This window comes from Vombatus ursinus, unplaced genomic scaffold (assembly GCF_900497805.2).
Source record: "Vombatus ursinus unplaced genomic scaffold, bare-nosed wombat genome assembly UNPS02014932.1, whole genome shotgun sequence".
NCBI classification, from domain to species: domain Eukaryota; kingdom Metazoa; phylum Chordata; class Mammalia; order Diprotodontia; family Vombatidae; genus Vombatus; species Vombatus ursinus.
The window spans coordinates 6,000,289-6,016,815 of NW_020954710.1; the positions used below are offsets into that span (position 1 = coordinate 6,000,289).

Here is a 16,527-nt window from a genome sequence, read left to right on the forward strand (position 1 = left end):
CCCCACTCACCAGGCCCTCCGATTCTCAGAGACCAGGCAGATCCCTTGGCTTTCAGTAAGAAGCCAAACAGGCAGAGTCAGGATGGCACAAGAGGCTGAGCAACGGGCCTGGGGCCCAAGGACCTGGGTTCGAATTCTGGCTCTGCTCCTTTTACTACATGCAGGTTGCCTCGTGGTTAAGTCGTTTGGCTCAAGGAGACCATACTAGACCTCTGAGGTCTCCTCCACCTAGAAAATCCTACGATTTGTCTTGGAAGAAAGGAGCTGGGAGTAACTACATGGGATCCAAGAAATGACACTAGTGCGACCCTGGCCCCTCAGGCCCCCTGACAGAGACCCACGTGTGCTTCCTTTGTCACGACTGTCCCAAAAGGAAAGGACAAGGAGCCAGGGTTAAATAGTGGTACCTCCTATTTATTACAAGTATATACAGTCCTATCTTATATTCTGGAATCTATACATGATCACCCAAACGAGCATGGTTTTTCTTTGTGAGAAGGACAGACTCCGATGTTCCAGGAATTGCTCGGCCGGCGGCTGCTGTGCAGGGAGGAGGGATCGTGTGTCACCATCGGACCAGTCGAGAACACGATGCGGCAAAAGTGAGCGGTCAAAAACCCAGGAGGACAACAGGGGAGCCGTCAAGGGGAGAGGAGAGTGGCCGAGCAGCACAGCTCACTTTGGGAAGGCCCTCCGTGCCTGGTTCTCACTGGGGAACAGCCAGAGAGCCTGGGGCTCTGCTGACCACTCTGAGAAAAGGGAAGATGGAGTCGCCCGCTCCAGAGACAAGGGGCGGGCAGCCAGATGCTCGCTGTACCAATCATGAGGACACAGATGGGCCTGGGCTGGGGGAGGACAGGGAGTGATGGAGGCTGATTTCAACAGCAGTTCTTTCTCACCTGAGGCATTATGAGTCAGGTAATTAAGCTACCTGTTGTCACGACCAGTATTAAAGGCGAGATGCCCCGAGGGGAAAGACAACCACCAAGGACAGTGGGTAACTCCAGAGCCTTTCAGCCCAACTCCCGCGCCAAGCAGATCTCAAAGGCCAGACTGGTTTTAAGAACAAAATGTAGGTGACGGGGGTGTGTAGGTAGTAAAATGAAGGACAGAAATGAGACTGGATGGAAGGGCTCAGAAAAGCCAGCAGGATTCAGGAAGATGTGCAGAGGCCCCAGGCTGGACCCAGGGAAAGCTGATCACTCTGTCCTTGTGGCTGTCCGCAGCTCACACCTGGAAGGCTCCAGTGAGCTGAGGCAGGGCTAGTGGAGGGTGAGAGGACAGCCATCCTTACTGCCTGGCACACCGAGCGCATGGAGTGCCGGGCCCTCCTGTGGAGAGTTCCCCCAACCCCTGATGAAAGGTGCTCCAGGGAGAGAGAAGGGGCTGTGTCGTGGGCAGAGAGAGGGGTGGGCGGGAGGGAGGAAGAGGAAAGAAAATCAGATGGCCTAGTCTATCTCATTCTCATTGCTAGCTCCCTCGGGTCTCCGCAGCTTCTCCACCTGCTCGTTGATCTGCCCGTCACCGCCTCTCCGGTCCTCGGTCTGGACACCCAGGCAATCCTCCTCATCCACGTGGCTCACGTCCTCCTCCTCCTCCTCCTCCTCCTCTCTCTTCTCCTCCTCCCCCTGCACCTCCATCCGCACCTGGCCCTTCACATCAATCACCCCCTCCCCTTCTTCTTCTGGGCCCAGCAGGTGATAGTTGACCTTCGACCCCTCAGGGCTATGGTTCTCCTTCACCGGGGAAGAGGAGGCCGACTCGTTGCTGACGGGAGAGATGTCGCTGCTGCTGTTGTGATTGACTACGGTGGGGTTGGAAGGAGACGAGGACTTCACCGAGATCTGCCAGGATGGGATCTTGGGGGCCGAAGGCGATGGAGGGAACTGCCTCCTAGAGGGAGGGAAAGTAGAGAAGGGGGGAGGTCTGTTAAAAAGGGCTTCCGAAAGGCGGCTCCAATGGGGGAAGGAAAGCATGGCCCCCCTACACTGCCAGGGCTCCTCTGTCCATGAGGAAGGCCACTCCACCCCCTCCACATTACGATAAGTCCAGCAAAAGCTCACCCACAGCCAGGCCACGGGGGATGGGGGAAGGGCAGCACCAGCCTGGGCTCCCCTTTGTGAAAGGACACACACCCCCCCGACCAAAGCCACATCCAGAAGAGGCAGGGAGGAGCTGAGGCTCCTGTTTGGCCACAGCTCAGGAAGTAAACCCCACGTGACAGAGTTGATCTTTGATGGGGGTTAAGAAAATAAAAATAAAAACACCAACCGGCCTTTCTACCACTCCCTCCCTCTGCCCCCTCTGAACTGGCCTCTGAGAAGGTTCTTCCATCTCAACCCCCATCTCTGTGGAGTGCAAACAAGCTAATGCCTGCATAATTCACCAGTATCATAAAAGCTATCAAGAAATTCAATTTGTAGAGTTTTCTTGGCTCCAATGTTACCCAACTGCCTACTTTCTGCCTTTTTTTATTTTCCAAAAGCACTTCTTCCCTGGCTGCATAAAACCCATGAATTTCTCTCAGTGACAGGCGCTCCCCTCCCCCAGCCAGGAGCCCTTCCTCTCTCCCACTCTTGCTGCCAGCCTCTCCCCTGAGGCCAGGTTCACCATCTCCAGACACACAAGGAGGTGGCCACTTAGAAGGCTGGCATGGAAGCCGCTTCCCTGCCTAAAGCCACCCATCAGCTTTTCCAAAGACCACTGCCAGGGAAGGTCCACCACTCTCAACAGTTCCCACTAAAAATACAGGCCCTAGCAGAAAAGGAGGGAGCTACGGGAAACGTAGGGGAGAACTCCTTGTATTTCAGAGAGCTCTGGAAGGGAGTGCCCTCTGGAGATCAACACCCCACTAAGACACAGGCGACATTCTAGGTTGGGAGGAAGACGATTTCGGGTCCCTGTTCCTGCAGGCCACCTCCCCAGCCCGGTCTGCAATCAGCTCCAAGCTCATTCCCCCATACCGGTTTAGGAGAAGTCCTTTTAAGGAATTAATCTCAGACTTGAGTTCATTGATATTCTGTGACTCCAGGATCCAGTTAGTGGATGTGGTGGCCTGCAAGACAGAAGGCAGAGGAGGGTCAGATGTAGGCTCCCAGGGGAGGAGGGGCAGTCCTGCAGCCTCTATCAAACAATGAGCATTGACTGAGCGTCTGCCCACTGCCTGGGATGTAGGGTAAAATGGGGGTGAGAGGTCACTAGAGCTTGGTAGGATCAGAGAGCACTCAGTCTGGGAGCTGCCGAACTCAGGACTCTCTGCAGGGACCAGGAATTAGGGATATTCATATTTATGAAGAAGGCAGCTCCGCTGGCAGAGTGGACAGAGCACTAGTCCTGGAGTCAGCAAAGACTCATCTTCCTGAGTTCAAATCCAGTCTCTGACCCTTACTAGCTGTGTGACCCTGGGCAAGTCACTTCACCCTGTTTGCCTCACCCTGTAAAACAAGAGGAAAATGGCAAATCACTGCAGTTATCTTTGCCAAGAAAACCCTAAACAGGGTCACAAAGAGGCAGACATGACTGGAAAATGACAAGGGAGGGGGAGGAAGGACACCCTTTCAATGCTCACTCTGCACAAAGCACCCCAACAAGCACTGGGGAACAGAACAGAAAAGCCAGACAGTCCGTGCTCTCAAGGCCCACACACCAGTAGGGGAGGCTTAGGCCACAAGCCCCATGGGCCTTAGGTTGCCGTGGCAAGGCAAACGTTAATGCATCCTCTTTAGTGGCATCTGAGCTGGTGGAATCCCATCTGTCCCTGCCGTGGAGCCATTTGACTGGGCCAAGGACTCTGATGCCAAGAGTTCTCTTTTCTGTTCAGGGCCACAGAGGCCAGAGTGGCCCTGGGGAAGCAATGGGCGCCATGTTGGCTGGCTCGCCTCTTGCCTTAGGATGCTCTGGTGCTGGGTACAGAGGCGCGACGTGTCAGTGAAAGAAGCGCACGGGATCCTGAGTTTTGCTCATGAAGACCCAACGGCTTCCAGGAAGAAGGAAGGTGGTGGCATCACTCTCTGGAGTCTGGGGCTCAGTTGTGAGCGTCATGGCTTTAAAAAATGCCACTGATGAGCTGGAGGGGCTCCAGAGGAAGGTAATCAGGGGCTGGCGAAGGACCTTGAGTCCGTGTCACTTGAGGATAAACTAAAGGGATTGGGAATCACTGGCCTAAAGAAATGAAGCCTCAAGGTGGGCAAGAAGACTCCCTTCACATATGAAGGGTCTTCACGGGGAGGAGCTCAACAAGCAGGAACCAGGAGCCCCGGGGGGACGCTGCAGGGAGGCCAACTGAGGGCCGCTGTCAGGAAAGCCTTCACAACAATCAAAGCGACCTAAGAGTGGAGCTGGCTGTGTAGACAGACAGTGGGATGCCTTCTCTCTGGCAGCCTTTAAGCAGGGGCTGGACAATGACTTCTGGGGATTCCACACCTGGATGGGCTGAGCTAGATGGCCTTCCAGCTCTCAATCCCTCTGCCCACCCAAGCACCCTCCATCCCAGAGCTCTGACTACAAAGAGAGCAATTCCATCTTAGAGTACTGGTTTACCTGTCCTCCATGACAAACCTTCATCGACCCATGCTCCAGCTGCTAGGCAGCCACACAGAACAGGATCATCTTTCCTTACGAGATCACAATTAATTTTGGGAAGGCTAGATTTGCCTTCTAATTCACCTGCCCATGATCCTACAAAATCCTTTATGAATGGCAGCCTAGGGTGACGGAAAGGACCGTGGCCTCAGGAGTCATGTTCCATTCTGCATCATCTGATTGCTACCAAGGAGGATCTGGCTGCTGAGGCAGAAAGGGGGGGACCCTCCAGGGAACAGAAGATTCCATTTTTGAATGTGTGATGTGAGGAAATGAGAAGGGAGAGGAGGGGAAGGGAAAAGAAAAGGAGGAGGAGAGAAAGAAGGACACGCAGGCATCGCTGATCAATGGAACTCAGACTCTGTGAAGGTAGGGATCAGAGGGAGAGCACAAGGGCCCTACGCGGGAAGTCAGTCCAGGCAGGAGAGCAAATTCCAGACAAGGAACGTCTGAAGACATCAAGTCACTAGGCTAAGGAGGAAAGGGGGCGCTTCCCAAAGAGACCGTCGTGGACGCACAGAGGGCATGGCATCAGCCAACCTGGGTTTACAAAGACATGCCCAGAAAATGGAAGGGCAGGTGCGCCACCAAAAACTAGCCTTGCAAGAACGTCAGCACGTGCTTGTGGGAGGCCAAGGGAGGACAAGGAGGGATTCAACGTCAGGAATGCTAAAGCTTAAAGTGAATCTGTCAAGAGTGGAATACACCGGGGAAAAGAAGAGAAAGAGCTCCCTGGGATGGATGGGATGGTCAGTGAAAAGAGAAGAGATCTGCTCCTTCGCTGTTTGGCATGTGAAGACTTCACAACCTGGCTCCTTCTCAGGCTTTAGTCCACTCCACAAGCGCTGAAATCCTGCTGGACTTACCACCGTGCGGTCCCTCATGCCTGATGCTTCGGGTTGTGGCTGTGGCTGTGCCCCCCACGCCTGGAGGGTCCTCCCTCTTCTTTGACCTCGCAGAATCCCTGTCTTCCTTGAAGACGTGGGTCACACACTGCTTCTGCAGAAGGCCATTTCCCACTAAGGCTTCCAATTACTCACTAGGTATCTTGTATGAACCTGTTTCGTTATAAGTTGGGCCCCCCATTAGAATGCAAACTCCCTGAGGGCAAGGCCTGGTTTTCTATTTCTCTGAATCCCCAGCCCCTCACACACAGCCTGGCACCTAACAAATGCCTGATGACTGACAGATTGATATTTTGTTTATGTTTTCTCTGTCAAAGAAAATTATCTTTGTACTGCAAAAGAGAGAGCAGAAATGGCTAACTAGGAGTTGACATCTGAGATAATGAGGGAAACAGTAAGACAGCACTGAGCTACCCTTGATGATTTGATGAGCTCAAATCACTAGACCCAAATGAATCAGAACCCAGAGAAAAAAAAGAACTGGCAGATGTGATGTCTTTTGTCAACAATCTTTGAAAGAGATCATAGATCAGGAGAAGTACCACATGCCTGGAGAAGAGCAAATGTCCTGTTTTTGTTTTTTTGTTTTTTTTTAAACAGGAAGAGAATTGAGTGTGAAAACTATAGGCAGGTAAGTTTGACTTTGACTGGTGGCAAAATTTGATAGCTTATAAATTGAAACAGCAAAGGGCCAGCATGGCTTTGTGAAAAACAGGTCACCGCTGCCCAGATATATTCATGCCCTGCTCCTGGCCCCTGCCCTCCACTTCTAGGCCGGGACACCAGCATCTACCACCATAGTCCCCAAGCTTCTCACTGGGGAGTCTTCAGCCTTTCTAGCCCAAAGCAGATTCCGCTCCCCGCCCCCCAGCTTCATGCTAAGCTCCTGGGGTCTGGCTACACAGCTCCTGCCCCGAGTCTCTGGGTTTAGGACTGGGAAGACGCCACCTGACCCTGACTGACTCATCCTTCAGGACACTCAATCAGTTGCTCTATTAATTCATTCATCATCCCCGTAACTTCTCTGATCACCTAACTCCTCTCCCACCCCAGCCCACCACTCCGTGTATTGTCGGCCCCCAACAGAAACTAGTTCCTTGAGGACAAGGGATCTTTTGTACATGTATCCCCAAAGCTCAGCACCATGTCTGGCACACAGTAAGAGTTTAATAAATGCTTTTTCATTCATTCATTCATCCATTTCTTCGTTTATTCATTCATCAGAGGAATGCTCTAAATATCATTTCCCTGTATTTTCACAAAGCATTTGATAAATACTCTCATGCTATTCTTGTGGAAAAAGAAAGATGTGAGCTAAATGACAGTACAATTAAGTGGACTCAGAACTAATTAAACAGCTGGACCCAAAGTGTAGCAATGGAAAGACGTAAAGTGAGGAGGTCTCCAGTAAAGTGCCCCAGGGATCATGCTTGGCTCCGTACTATTTAACGTTCTTATGAATGACTTGGATAAAGGTATATGTCCCATACTTATCAAATTTGCAGATGATGCCAAGCTAGGAGAGAAAGCTCAAAAATCGGATGACTGAGTCAGGATCCAAAAGATCCCAAAAGGCTAGAACACCAGCCTCAAAAAATCAGTATTCGAAGTACAAGTTGAGACAGGGCTCAGCCACAGTCCTTATGAACGAGATGCAGGACTGTGACAGCCTGCGAGCTCAATGGAAGGCAACTGTATAATATATCAGCTCCCCCTCTCCCGTCAAAAAAAGGAGCATTACTTTAAAAGAGGGAGGGAGGGAGGGAAGCCCCGTTTCTAGGAGTCACAGGGTGATAGTACTCCGCCTGACCAGTCTAGAGCTGAAATCCTGGGTTCGTTTCCAGGAACCCGATTTTATTTTAAATTTCACTGTGGCCTTTTGTCGGCACATTGCAGTCCTTTTCACTCAATCTCCTCCCACTCCTCCTCATACCCTTTTCTGAACCCTCTTTTGTAACAATGAAAAAATACTTAACGAAAACCAGCAGAAATAGAGACCACAGGTCACAGCACACTCCACATTCACAGTCCCCCTCACCCCCACCCGCAGGAAGGTGGCACCAGGCAGCTCTCCAGGATGGACGGCAATCATTCCAGTTAGCTGCAGAGCCGCCACCCTGCAGTGGTCAACGTGTTCACTACCATTCTGGCTTTGTGGACTTCTCTCCACATTTGTTCATACTGGAGGTCCCACGTTTTTCTAAAACCCTTATATTTCTCATTTCTTATGGCACAAAACAGTTCCATTTGTGGGCCACAATCTGTTCATCCATTCACCAAATGATTAACTCCCACTTGGTTTTTAGCAGTTTGCTACCACCTAAAGGGCTACTCCATCTGTCTTGTAGCTGAACCCTTCTAAATCCATCTCCCCTGTTAGAATGTGAACTCCTTCAGAGGAAGGATTCCCTCATTTTTACATACACATACCCTACTGCTTTGCACGTAGTAAGTACTTAGCAAATGCCTGTTTACTCAGTCATTCACACTATGAATATTTTGGTGCAGATGGACCCTTTCAGTTGTTGACCTCTTTGAGATATAAGCCCAATAGTGGGGTTGCTTGGTCAAAGGATATGAAAAGTTTAGTGACTTTTCTCACATAATACTAAGCTGTTTTCCAGAATGGGTACAATAATTCATAGCTCTACCAATGATACGTTCACATGCCTGTCTTTCCACAGCCCCTCCATCACCATTCCCATTTCTTTTCATTGTCTTCGCTGTGGGACAGCCATACATGAAGGATAATCTGCTAATCTGTCTCAAGAGAAATTTCTGTCCAAAACAACAACAACAAATTCATCTTTGCCACTTCGAGAGGCCTGAGCTGGTGTTTAAACTGTTTTCACTTGTTTAATAGTCTGTAATTCTTGATCATTTCTGGGGAATGGCTACTAGTCCTCTATATTTTTGTCAATTCCCAACATACCTCAGATACTAGAATCTTTAACAAAGATTTTTTTTTTTGCACTCAATTATTTCTCTTCTTATTCTAGCTGCACTGATTTTGTTTATGCAAAAGCTTTTCAATTTTCTGTAATTGAAATAATTTATTTTGTTCTTTGTGGTCTGTTCTCTTGCTTATGAATTTTTCTCCAAAGCCACAGTAGTGAAAGGGCCACATTTTAGGAAGGACATTGATAATCGGAATTTGGTAATTCATCTGGAGATGCCTAGATGAAAGTAACCAGATTAATGAAGATTCTTGAGATGATGCTATGTGAGGATTAGCTGAAGTAACCAGGGATGTTTAGCCTGAAGGAGAGAAAACTCCAGGGGACATGAGAACTGTCTTAACGTATTTGCAGAGCTGTCACTGGAAGAGGGAGTCAGGAGCAATGGGCGTGTAAACTGCAGAGGCACGTTTGGGTTTGATGTCAGGAAAAACCCTGAGTAACAGAAGCTCCACCAAAGTGGAGGGGCTGCCTCCAGGGCCCCCCCCCCCACAAGAGGCTGGAGAGACTGGGCGACCCCTTCTCAAGCCTTCTGTAGAGTCTTTACAGTCTAATGTGAGGCCCCTTCCAACTATGAGATTCTGGGAACCCTTGTGCAAGTCCCATAATGTTTGTGCCCCATAACGAGGGTCCTTATAGACTGGTGACGGGACGGACCAGCTGCCTGGACAGGTCAGAGTCCCAAGTCTCCTTCATTCACAAGGTGGGATGAAAGTTGTATGTCATGGGGTTGTTGTCAGACCAGGCATGATCATGGACATACCATAGAGTCCGATGTCATTATAGAGCACCGTGTGAATAGTAGCTGCCATTCTCGTCACGCCACAAGATGCTTCTCTTGGAGCAGCTGGGAACATGGCCCCTGATCTGCCCTTCTCACAGACTACCCTCTACAGTATAATGCTTCACATATGGGAGGAAGTGAGTGCCCAGAGGACAGACTGCACCCTTCTTTATCCCTGTACCCTCAGAGGCTGGTGCGGGGCCTAGCCGTGTGCTTCACCGCATCTGTCATTTCAATGCCCCATTCTACTGCTGATGCTCCTTTCTGCACACGACGGGCTGCGTGAACTTGTGAAGTTAGACGACCCCTCTGCATTATCAGTTATCACGGCCCGATCTCTCCCAAGCATGGGACGCTGCCTATCGGACTCCAGGCCGCCAGCCATTTTGTTTCTCTGGGGACTATGGTGTTCTATGATTCACAGCTACAGAGGTTCACTGAAGAGTACTGGTGCTAAAATGACGACTCCATGACAGAGAGCAGCCGAGAGTCAATTAAAGTGCTGCACAATTTCCCAAATACAATCCAGCCTACTCTCTTATTTAATTCTGGGTCCAGTTAGAATCATGCCTGTCCAAGGCATACCCACCCACACGTGCAAATACACACACACACACACACACACACACACACACACTAATTAACTATTATTTATTTATTGTTTGCTTTCTCCTACATGGACTGAGGAGCCTGCAGTATCGTAGGGCACAATGTCAGGTACATACAAGGCATCGATAGGGAGGACTTGCCCACCTACGGGGATCCCTCTTCTGTCAAGATGCTGTACTGGGTATCCTATGTAACAGCAGCAAACATCCCCAGCAAATACACATCTCTCTGTTCTCTGCCTCATGTGACACTGACAGCCGGAGGATCATTCAACAAAGTTATCTCTGTGATTGTAGCCACTAGGAAATCCTGCATGACCTCTCCATTCTCCTACTTCTGCCACCTGGAATTCTTCATTTCTTGGGTGAATCAGCAGTTCAAGCATCACAATTTACAAGAAGCCCTTTCCTGACGGCCTCCCCGCTCCCAAAACGACTCTGGTCATTTTGGATCAATTATATATGCACACGTTTTCTTCCCCATGAGGATGTAAGTTCCTGGAGAGCAGAGGCAATTTCACATTTCTCTTTGCATCCCTAGTGCTTCGCATGGTGCCTGACCCATGGTGGTTGCTCACCATATTCATGGGATATGCATATAGAAGAAGTACGTGCAGGGGGCACATACATCAGGGCGGCTCTGCCAAGTCACGTGTCTTTTATAGCAGGACCACCGAGTCTTTCGCTGGGAAGATATACTCTGTTATGGATAGCACTGCAAAAGCTCACCTGTTCCTCTCATCTTTTCATCCAGGGTACAGGGAGAGATCATTCTCACAAAGTTTTAAAGAGATGAGAAAGTAGGCATCTGGGTTGTAGTTACTGAGGTCCTCTGATCACTCCTTACATTGAGAAATAACACAGTCCACAATTTTTTCCAGCCGCTGGGTATTTCCCCCTCTTTCAGGTATCCTAAAAATCAATCCCTCCATGTTTTCAAAACTGTGTCCTCTCCAGCACAGACTTCCTCATTGTGTAATTGGTCTGATGCAGCTACTCTTTCCATTTTTAATTTGTGAATGCCATTTCTACCTCTTCACACAGCTCAACAAACAGGGGCGTGGAGTTATAATGAGTCCAAAGATGGTGGTTCCACTGTCACTGGTGATGAGGACGTTCTGTTACAGAAAAGTCAGCGGATCCTTGGTTTTCCATTTGTTTGTTATTCTCCTTCCAGACTCATCCAAGCACAGTCTCAGGATGATCTGATTGGAGTCTCATGCCAAGCTTTCTAAAAACTTGCTTTCCTCCCCTCCGCTTAACTGTGCTGTTTTTCAAGTCAAAACCACTCATCATCTTTCTCTGTCCTCCTCCATGAGATCTGCAAATGAATTGATATTTGCAGACCAAAACCTCATGGTTTGGAGATCAAGTGCTTGATACCTAAGGTAGTTTCAGAGCAACGTAGGCCTCCTCATTGTGGTAATTGCTTCACATCAGGAAATGGTGGGTCTGTGGTGATTTTTCACTGTCTATAGCTTGTCTGAAGTCACATAGTAGGAACGTAACAGATGTTGAACTGAACAAAAACAACCACATGGGAAAGTAATGGCCATCAATCATGGGCCACTGAGCATTATTATATTCTGCTGGAATAGATTTAAATATTTCCCAGTTTAAAAGAAACTGTTCCAAAAGACTTAATTTCCAATACCTTTCCTACTAAGAGCAGAAACCACATGGCGTACCAAGGAGTAACAATCACACAACCCAATATCCTCCCCTACTTCCTTACAGTAATTCCTGCTGCAATGGATGGAGAACAGGACATACACTACAGAAACTGTTTTTACAAATGCCATAACCAGTTGGATGAAATCGTTTTAAAGGCCACAGGTGTGCCTGACATGAGTCCACACAGACTCCAGTCAACCTCCAAGTAGTTTTTAAAGGAGCAATTAATTGCGGCTCCCCGGAAGGTGATCACTCCTAAATTTCTTTCCTCTGTCCCTTATCACCCTCCCACGAGGACTGACCCAGACAATTGAAATAAAAAAATACAGAAGGGTGGGAAGAGACATCAGCCTAAGAGGAGTGAACATAGGGTCTTGCACAGAAGAGAAGCTCAATAAATATTTGCTAAATATACAAGTGGATCACAGTGCAGTAGGGGTCACGAGAAGCTTAGGAGAACCTCTGAGCTTGTGGGTCAGCGCAGCAACTGAGGTCTCGCTCTCAGGCACAAAGAGTCCCCCCACATTTTGCAGGGGGTGCTGCCTTCAGTGCTTCCAGATATAAGAAGCTGGGCTAGGAGGGACTTTGGTTGTAGAAGTGTAGTTGCGACACACACATCCTCATTTGCAAGAGCGTATTCTCATGGGATTCACACTCCAGGCCATCAGACAGGCAAGAACCCAGGAGCCGCCACTGTTCTGGCTTCTCTAAGACCTTGAAAGCTACAGCAGCACATTAACAAGGCAGCGATGTCTACTCACTGGCCGGCAAAGGACTCAAATTTCCAAATGCATATGGTGCCAGATGCCTGGGATTTAGAAATAAAATCTGACATCTGGGGCTTTTTAGCCAGTCTCTTTAAAAAACAGTTGTAGAAAACTCACAGCCTTTGGTTTTATGTAGGTTTTTTAATTACTTAAAGATTCTCTTTTTAATTTTTTACAGTGCTCCAGTAGGAGCTTGGAAGGCAGATATAAAAACTTACATTACAGCTGAGAAAACACAGCTTTTACTCTCTGGTTTATGGGGTTACCAAAGTCTTCGTACACATGGAGTTTAGATACCAAAACAGCATGCTTTACATTTCAGCGCAGGAGAAAATAAAAAGGGGCAGGAGGATAGAGGGTTCCCAAAAAAAAAAAAGTGCGAGAAACTTGTAAAGGCTCTTCTAAACCACCAAGCAGAATTCCTGTGCCCTTTCCCTTCTCAAAACCCAACATGTGGTCTTAATCTTAATTCTTAAGACCTGAAAACAGTTTTCCAATTTCCGGAATTGCTTCAGGCCATTGGCAGGCCACAGCTCCAAAGGATAACAGAGCTGTGACCATAAATCGGCTTTCATGGTTTGTTTATGGTTGTGCCGCCGTGTGGGTCCTACTGCACAGAGCGTGTTCCATGGCGAAAAGTGGCCACTGGCCACCAACGAGCCCAGGAGGGAACCAGTGGCCGCTGTGTGTGTGGGATGTGGACAGCAGGGTGTGCAGGCTACACATCAGACACGGATAAACAAAAGGCACCCAAATGTTGGTGTCAACACGACCGGCAAAGCAGTAGCTTTGCCCGAGCCCAAGTACCACCTGAAGCACATTCTCAGAACTAACCCATGCATCTGTAACAGTGACAGCCAGCATTTACAGAGCGCAGTTAGGGTTGGCACTGGATCCTCACGGCAACAGTACTGTGAGGCAGGGCCTATTTTTACAGATGAGGAAACTAAGACTGAGAGGGACGAAGTGGCTGAAGGAGGGTCACACAGCTACTCAAGTGTCCGAGGCTGGCGTCTGAAGTCTCACTGGGCCACCCAGCCACACAGCTTCTGCCCTTCTTAATCATGGGAAACACAAGAGTCAAACCCTGTGCAGACACAGCAGGATGGCAACGTTACGAGGAGGCTCCAGTGGAACCTCGATCACCTATCTCCCATGGTGCTACCGTGCCCAGGAAGGTCATTCTGTCTCCAGCTCCTGAAAGCACAGGCTAAGGACTACCGGAAAGAAAGCGCTATCAAGCGTGCCGGGACGGACGCCAGGGGCAGGGAGGGAGAGGAGCGACAGACGGACTCATGGCTGTGCCAGGAGACCAGCATTTACTCAGCGCCCACTGTTCAGAAAACCTTGTGACCATCAGACGATAAAGAGGATTCAGAACAAAAAGAATATACGATTCCTACCCCCAAGGAGCTTCCACCCTCATTGGAGACACATCTTACACGCGTAGAGGAGACTAAACAACAGAGTAGAAGAACACGCCACGGAAGGGCTAAAGAGTTAATCCAGGAAGCCTCACTCAAAGAAGGGAGGTTCCACAAGAGAGACAACTCCTCACCCCAAGGACAAATGAAACCACTTAGCTAAGAGGTGACAAGGCCAGAGCCTCCACCCTCGGGGCACCCTTATGCTAGAACAAGAAGCCCCAGTGTATCAACCTGCTGACTTCGAAGAAGGAAAGATGCCAATGATGTGCCTCGAAAACCCAGCCACCACTGCCCATCCTCCCCCAAGGCGCCTCGATTGCTCTCTCCTGGTAGGGCGAGGACGCCAGGGGGGCAGTCAGATAGTTACTGCTCACTCTTGCCCTGGGACCAGGCCATTTTCTCTTCTGAAACTCTATCTCTTTGACGACGAGTACTCTGGTTCTTCTTTGCTGTTCCTAATTTGTTCTGTGTTGCAACCTTGAAGTTGGAAAGAGACTCAAAATCATACAACAATACTAGTAGAATATGAGTATTAGAGACAGGTCTTCATTTCAAGATACCACCTTCCTGACGTCATTGGTCCTCTTCGAGAACGAAGGACAAACATCAATCTGTGAGCAGCACAGCAGCCCAACTGGGGACCCAACTGGCAAATTCCAATTGGGCAATGCTGCCCACCCTTCTTTCCTTCCCTCTCTTCCTCCTCCACATGGGGAATCATACACTTACATGTGCGTGCTCTGCCCAAAGGAATATAAATTTCTTGAACTAGAACTCTGTTAAACTTTGATAAAGCCCATTTGGATTCAAATGAAGCTACCTGATTATGCCTTAAACCCAAATCACTCTGGCTCTCACTGATTGGCCAATAAGTCATCCCAATCCAAGCCTCTGTTGGTCGCTGTTTGGATTTTGATGGCTCAGAGTGAGTGTAAATAGCAATTGGCCAGAAACTCCGCTCTTCCCCTCTGAAATAGAATTTTTTTTTTTTTGAATAGGCAAATGAGGCCATCTTTTGCTTCATTTCTTACCCAACCTTCAATCACTGAATGGGTGTTGCCTCAGACAAACTGAGACCTGGGAAAGACCTTAGCTTAAAAAGGCAAAGGTCTCCCACTGCATCAGGGCCATCTTCAGTCATCCTGATCTATGCTTTGAAGTGAGGCTGGTGACTTTGCGTAGTCCTGCCTCACTTAAATCCAATTCACTTGCAAGGTATGGCATCACCTTCCTAATATCATTGAAGGACAAACAACAACAAACATTTCAAGGAGAAATGTGGGGTCCTTCAGGAGCTCTGTTATCTTCCCATGAAGATTCCTGCCTGTTCTCTTCCTCCTCTATAGTTCTGGACCCAGTTCATCCTCTATTTGTAGCATCTGTCCAAGGTGTCTACACTGAAGGACAAGCTCTATGAAGCCTGCAACTCTTTGTCAAGACAACAAGCATTTTTAAGCCACGTGATTCTTCTGCCCATGTGAATGAAAGGTGAAGCTCTTTGGAAAGGATACCAGGCTCCTCCAGGGCTTCGTGAGGCCAGCATAATGTCATCTATAAATAGCAACATCTGGAGGACCTCACCAGCTACAAGGATCCCTCCCCACCTTGGAATCTCCTCAAGGAGAGTGGTAAACACCTTCAGTGATGATCACAGAGTCACAGAAAAAGCTTCTCTCTGTTGTCTGATCTTTCAAGGAATTCTAGAGGATTCTGGTGTATGTATACATGGAGGAGAGCTTTTCAGGTGACATTTAGTTCTACTGAATCAAACACTCTTCTATAACACAAGGTGAACTATATTCAGTCAATTCAGCGTAAAGATGAGGTCTACTGTGGCGATCCCCTCCTCGAGCACTCCCTCCAAGACCTCGCAGGCGTGTCGCCTCCGGTGCGGGTGGGTGACATCCACTCATGCTGCTGTTTCCCCGTCGTCACTCTCTTGAGCATCATTCCTCCCCTCCCCTCCTCTAGAGGCAAGCTCCGGACTGGGCTGTCACTGGCCAATGGCCACCAGTGACTCTGGCTTGCTTAACGAGGACTGTGAACAGAACTTTTATTAAAAACAACAAAACTTGGGAGATCTTTTCCACCATGCCCCTCTTTGCTCTCCTCCTCCTCCCAGCTTCACTCTTACATGCTCTTGGGATAACTCTGCCTAGATGAATCCCTCACCAGACTTTCTTCAAACCTGTCTGACCGCGCTTTGTGGCCCTCTGTTTTAACAAGAGTTTCTGCTCACACGCTCCCAGAGATAGCTAGCATTTAAAGGCTTTAACGTTTGTGCGTTACAAATATCACCTCACAACAACCCTGAGAGGTAGGTGCTATTATGACCCCCACTGTACAGACAACGAAACTAAGGTGCACAGGGGCTAAGTGACGTGCTTTGGGTCACGCAGCGAGGAAGAGTCTAAAGCTGGATTGGAACCCAGGGCTTCCTCACTTCAGGCCCAGCACTCCTTCCACTATGTCACCTAGCTGCCAGTTTCTTTCTCTCAGAACCCAAATTTGGAATACTGTATGCAGAAGTACTCTCAATCAGAACGAGAGTCCTATAAATTCTCCTGCCATTAACATGCCTAAGGCCAGAAAACCTGCAACATTCAATCATATTTCAATCAACCAATCACTCAGCATTTATTAAGTACCCATTATGTGCCAGGACTGTGCTAGGTGCTAGGCATACTGCAATCGGAGTGAAAAGACCCTCCCTTGAGGAGCTTACAAAGGAGAAACAGCCATGCACACATGTGTTTATGGGGATGCCACTCACCCACAGATCCATGCATACATGTGTGCACACATGTGCATCACCCATGGATTC

At 48.8% G+C, this 16,527-nt stretch overlaps 1 protein-coding gene across 1 annotated transcript in view; it reads right to left on the reverse strand.

Annotated features, from left to right (window-relative positions):
• Window positions 1–393: 393 nt before the first annotated feature.
• The window catches only part of PEX14 (peroxisomal biogenesis factor 14), a 146,964-nt gene continuing 130,830 nt past the window's right edge, over window positions 394–16,527 (reverse strand). The window contains exons 8-9 of the mRNA XM_027843975.1: window positions 2,964–3,055; window positions 394–1,893 (exon numbers count right to left, since the gene is read on the reverse strand). Coding sequence (XP_027699776.1) covers window positions 1,449–1,893; window positions 2,964–3,055 — 537 coding nt within the window. The 3' untranslated portion in view covers window positions 394–1,448. The remainder of the gene's footprint in view (window positions 1,894–2,963; window positions 3,056–16,527) is intronic.